The 5,185-nt window shown below is 37.3% G+C and overlaps 1 protein-coding gene across 2 annotated transcripts; it reads left to right on the top strand.

Moving 5' to 3' along the window:
- Nucleotides 1–820: 820 nt before the first annotated feature.
- LOC113013069 (protein HEG homolog 1-like) lies at nt 821–4,534 on the top strand. Of its 2 annotated transcripts, none has more exons than XM_026153664.1 (10): nt 821–889; nt 1,244–1,350; nt 1,512–1,570; nt 1,704–1,855; nt 2,839–2,967; nt 3,063–3,105; nt 3,198–3,235; nt 3,410–3,497; nt 3,680–3,959; nt 4,062–4,534. In XM_026153664.1, the coding sequence occupies exons 2-10, from the start codon at nt 1,294–1,296 to the stop codon at nt 4,200–4,202; spliced, it is 987 nt and encodes a 328-aa protein (XP_026009449.1). In that variant the 5' UTR covers nt 821–889; nt 1,244–1,293; the 3' UTR covers nt 4,203–4,534. The 2 variants fall into 2 exon arrangements, with proteins under 2 accessions (XP_026009449.1, XP_026009458.1); XM_026153673.1 differs by having other exon boundaries at nt 821–893.
- The last annotated feature ends 651 nt before the right edge of the window (nt 4,535–5,185 follow it).

The raw sequence follows: 5,185 nt of genomic DNA, 5'->3' as shown, positions 1-5,185 counted from the left end.
CTCGGACAGTCTCGGTCGTTGTATCCTTGGACAAGACACTTCACCTACTGCCTACTGGTGATGGCACGATGGGCTGATGGTGTGATATGGCAGCTTCACTTCTGTCACTCTGCTGTATCTTGCCTCCACCAGTATGTGAATGAATAGAGGAATAGTAAAGCGCTTTGAGGGTCTGTAAAAGCACTATATAAATGCAATCCATTATTAATAATATTATTTCTAAGTCTCTCTCTCTGTGTGTGTGTGTGTGTGTGTGTGTGTGTGTGTGTGTGTGTGTGTGTGTGTGTGTGTGTGTGTGTGTGTGTGTGTGCTCGCACTTGTTTTGTTTCTCACTTTGAAGATCCCTGCAACCCAAATCCCTGTGGCACTGGAAGCACCTGTGAGGTCCGTTATAACAACACATATGTATGCTTGTGCCTCGCTGGTGATTCCTACAACAATGTTTCAAACAGTTGTGAACGTTGTAAGTATTTGTTTGTGTGCCGCTATGAAGATTTTACTTTATTTAACAGTGACATGAATGAAGATTATATAGCAGTATATAACACTACGTGGGCTGGAGGAAGATTAGTAGATCACTGAAGGACAGGTCATTCAAAACAATATGTACCTCTTGAACTAGCTATCTCCTAATCAGTTTAGTCCAGGGGTGCCCAATCCCAGTCCTCGAGAGCTACCGTCCTGCAGCTTTTAGATGCATCCCTACTCCAACACAGCTGAATCAAATGGTTTGATTACCTCTTCAGCATGCCATCGTGTTTGGCAAAGGCCTGATAACAAGCCATTCATTTGATTCAGCTGTGTTGGAGTAGGGATGCATCTAAAAGCTGCAGGATAGTAGCTCTCGAGGACTGGGATTGGGCAGCCCTGATTTAGTCGGACATAAACAGTAAGTGAGTAATGTTGACTGTTAGCCTGGCTTAGCCAACTTAATGCAATCTGTGAAATACATTTTAATGTTAACATTTTAGATTTGGTTTACTTTATCTTCGCAAAAATAAAGTGTAAGAATGACAAATTGGATTTTGGTTTTTTTTGTTTTTCTGGGGTTTATGTCTGGGACTAACCCAGCTAGCCTCCTGTCTTAACCTTAGTTAAATACCTGCTAGTTGTAGCTTGATATTTAACAGACAGACACTGTATGAGACTGGCATCAATCTCCCTCCTTTCAGCAAGAAAATGAGAGATATAAAATATCATTTTATTAGATTTTCACTTTCTTCTGATATTTTCTTGTTTTCAGCCAGAGTCTTCCCTGGAAATCTTCAAGTGAAAAAAACATTTAAAGATGAAATGACAGACACCACATCAAAGGAATTTATAGAAACTGCTAATGAAATCATTGCTGAGGTAAGTAATTTGGTAGTATTCTCTATCAATAAATGTGTCTTTATGGACATTTTTTGAAAATGCACTTGACATTACAAGTTATACTAAAAACAATTTCATCAGTTATTTAATCAATCTTAATAGTCATACTGAGCAAAACATATTTTCTTTTGAAAACACAGCTGGATGAAGTTTATAACGAGATGAACGGTTACTCCAAATCTATAGTGCTGAAACTCCTGTAAGTCTCAGACTGACAACAGCTTTTACTATAAAATCTTTCAGCCTGTTTCACATCAATGTACATTAACATGTTATTATACTGCACAAATAAATGATGCAATCATCACTAAATGTGATTTCTGTCTTTACAGTCCAAGAACCACTCGTGTGTCAAGGGCAAGCTCAGAGGTCATTGCATCAGTACAGATCATCTTCGAGGCCAGTTCTGAAATCACAGATGATCAAGTTGTAAAAACATTAACAGAGTGTACGGGCTGTAACGTGATTGAGAAGACCTTTAACAGTAAGTTTGTTACCTGTATTCTAGCACTGTCACGGTTCTGAATCATTTTGACCCAGCTTTTTCTGTTTCTTATATTTTGGTGTTTTTCTAGATTATGTTCATTATATTTATGTTCTGAATCTTGAGTTGTGCTGGTCTGATTTTGTATTACGGGTTATATTTTCTGTCAAGTCCGTGTCTTAGTAAAGTATTTCTTGTTTCCTGTTTTACATGTTCATGTCTGATGTCAGTGTGCTCAGTTTTACTTCTCCCCTGTCTCGTTAGCCTAATTTCTCGCAGCTGTGTCCCCCTCCTGTTTCCCATTCCCTGATTACTCCCCTGTGTATACAAGCCCTGTGTTGGCCTTTGCTCTCTCGCGTGTTGTACCCTCAACATGCTGTGTGTTTGTCATGGTCAGTCCTCTAGCGCCTCTGTTGTGAGTCTTGGTTTTGTTTTGCTTTTTTGAGTATTACTTTATGAGGAACTTTTGCCAGCAATAAAGCTGCGTTTTGAGTTCCAGTCCCGTTTTGAGAGTCCTGCATTTTGGGTCCTTTTTCCTGCCTGCCTGCCACACAACACAGCCATGACAAGCACATTGTTTTATGTCGATATGTATCTAGAATAAAACTCACAGTAGGAATAGATTTGTTTTCAGAAAGAATATAATTGACAAGATGTGTTTCAGAATCCTTTGTACTAAATCTACACTTCTGTCTAAATGAAACTATTTCCACCATCTGTCAAAGATAATTTAGTTGTAATAAAAATATAATGGATGTCACAATCAGGGCAGCTGCTGCCATTGCATGTATTGTAATCTTTATTTATAATTCGGTGATTTATGATGTTCTGATGATCATGATATTTTGAAGATGAAGTCATGCTGTTAATTTCAGTCCAGGGTTCATTTCATGGCATATTAGTGATTCATTTATTTTACTGTTGTACATGTTGCGAAACATGTCCTTGAGTACTGAGGCTTTTTTTCTCTCCGTCATTTAAAGTTACAAACCTGTGTGATGACACTCCCTGTGATGAACACTCCACAAACTGCAAATCAGGCGATGGAACTTTCAGCTGTATTTGTAACAAAGGCTACATGCAAACAGACTACAGTACTAGAATGTGCATTGGTAAGACAATTTCCTGAGCAAAGTAAGTGGTGTGTGTGTCTGTGTGTGTCTTATGTAAGCAAACGACAAAGTGTCTCAATTTTTCTTTTTTACAGCTTGTCCCTTTGGGAAAGAATTGAAGGATAATGAGTGCGTGCCGTAAGTACTCCTTCCCCTCCTGTATGTCCTCTGTTGATGTAAGGTTGCTTTTAAATATAAATCTTAAAATCAACCTTCTTCTTGTCTTGCAGATGCTCGTTTGGTTATTCTGGTTTTAACTGCTCAGAAAGTGAGTATACTGCATGTTTTTAAAGTGAAAGCAGAAGCATGGTTACTTAATGACAGCTATTTAAAGAAAAAACTCACAAGATAAAATATAACACATGATACAATAGGTAGAAAGGTTATTCAAAAGCTGGAAAATCCGATAAAAGTTTATGTCCTATTCATTGTGTTTTATTAGACTGGCAGCTCATTCTGGTAATTGTGGGCTCTGTGCTTGGAGGACTGCTGCTCATAGCCATCATCCTTCTACCAGTAGTAGCTACCCAGTAAGTTTCTTACCAATAACAATAACATCTTTCATTTGCCCCCATAAATGTGAGAAAGTGTTTTTCCTCATTTTGATTTAGGCTTTATTTTAGATGCAAATGCAATTAAAATCAAGAGAATTTGTCCATGTCTGACAGACACAATAGTGAATTCAAATATTATTTTACTGCTGTGATTTCAGAAAATTAAACATAAGCTTCAAGAAGAGCAAAAGTGCAGAAATGGAAAAACCCTACACTAACCCGAGTTCTGCCGCACAACCGATGGCTAGCAACAAGTTGGGCCACAGCCAGGGAGTCTCATTTAACAGGTCAGCCAATGGCCATTCAGGTTTTCAGAATGGTGGGGTGCCTGTGTTCCCACGAGCTGCCACCACCACCAACAGCTGGGACAACAGGACCAACCTGGAGATGAAACCAAGCAATGGCCGACAAAACTTTGGACATATGAACAGTGGTTCGGTGAGTATGTCTCTGTGTGTATAGAGAAGAAATACCCTCATCAGGCTTTTTGGTTTCTTAGTGTTTGGCATTAAATTCACTCTCTCTTTTTTTCCTCTATAGCGGTTATATGATGAATCATACGATCAGGCTCAATCTCAGAACAACTCTTATGCCCAGAATCAACCTACAATGAACCCGTATACTCAGAACCAAGGCCAGAGGAACCCGTACTACACACACGATGATGGAAGACGCTACTAGTAGTACAAAATCAGAAAGGCTCACTATACAATGACAGGTTTATGTTTTTAAATGTATTTTATAATTACTGTATGTAATGAACCTTATTGAATCTTATGTATCTGACTACAGTACAAACAGTCATAAACCAGTCATGTCTGATCGTGACTACTTTATATCAAGTTGGTGGCATGATTTTGAGGATTAGTCTCATTTTTTTTTTTTTTTAATCTGTTTTGGTTCATTGAAGTATGAATTACTGAAGAGTTGTCTATTCAAACTGAATGAGAAACCTGGACGTTCATGTCCAAATATAATGCGATAATGAGGAGCTGCTTAATATTGTTGTGTTATACGATTAATGCTTCCTTCATGTATGAATTCACAATTTCTTTTTTTCATGTAAAAATTTTTTGTAATGAACTGAAATTTGATGTTTAATTCAGTTTTTGTGAATGACACGAGTTTCTTCTAATAAAATTATAAGAACCTGTTGCACATGTGTGTGCGTGTGTGTCAAAGATGTAGCCTTTTTGTCAAATCTGGTCACTTCCAATTACAACAAGGATATCGGTATCCAGTAAGGGTCAATCCCAGGAAGAGCAAAGATACTGCGAAGGGCCCTCAAGCTCTGAGCCTAAAGAATAGACTGTCCACAGTGTGAAAGGGGAATTTATTTAAATATTAAATTAAATATTTCTTTAAATATTTAATATTTATTAAAATTACATGCATACATGTACATTTCATACATACACACACACACACACATACATACATACATACATACATACATATATATATATACATATATATATACATATATATATATATATATATATATATATATATATATACACATGTGTGTGTGTATGTATATTAGGGGTGCAACGATATTCGTATCGATATTGAACCGTTCGATACAGTGCTTTCGGTTCGGTACGCATATGTATCGAACAATACAACATTTGTAATTTATTTTATCAATTTTCCTTCTGACGATG

This window comes from Astatotilapia calliptera, chromosome 3 (assembly GCF_900246225.1).
Source record: "Astatotilapia calliptera chromosome 3, fAstCal1.2, whole genome shotgun sequence".
Classification (NCBI taxonomy): domain Eukaryota; kingdom Metazoa; phylum Chordata; class Actinopteri; order Cichliformes; family Cichlidae; genus Astatotilapia; species Astatotilapia calliptera.
Note: the sequence above shows the minus strand (reverse complement) of the source record. Positions and strands in the feature narration are given on the sequence as shown.

Excerpts from the sequence above, each read along its gene's own strand:
- LOC113013069 (XM_026153664.1), top strand. The coding sequence starts at position 1,294 with ATGACAGACACCACATCAAAGGAATTTATAGAAACTGCTAATGAAATC. Across the intron at positions 2,968-3,062 it reads CAGTACTAGAATGTGCATTG|CTTGTCCCTTTGGGAAAGAA; the intron begins GTAAGACAATTT and ends TCTTTTTTACAG. Across the intron at positions 3,498-3,679 it reads CTACCAGTAGTAGCTACCCA|AAAATTAAACATAAGCTTCA; the intron begins GTAAGTTTCTTA and ends CTGTGATTTCAG.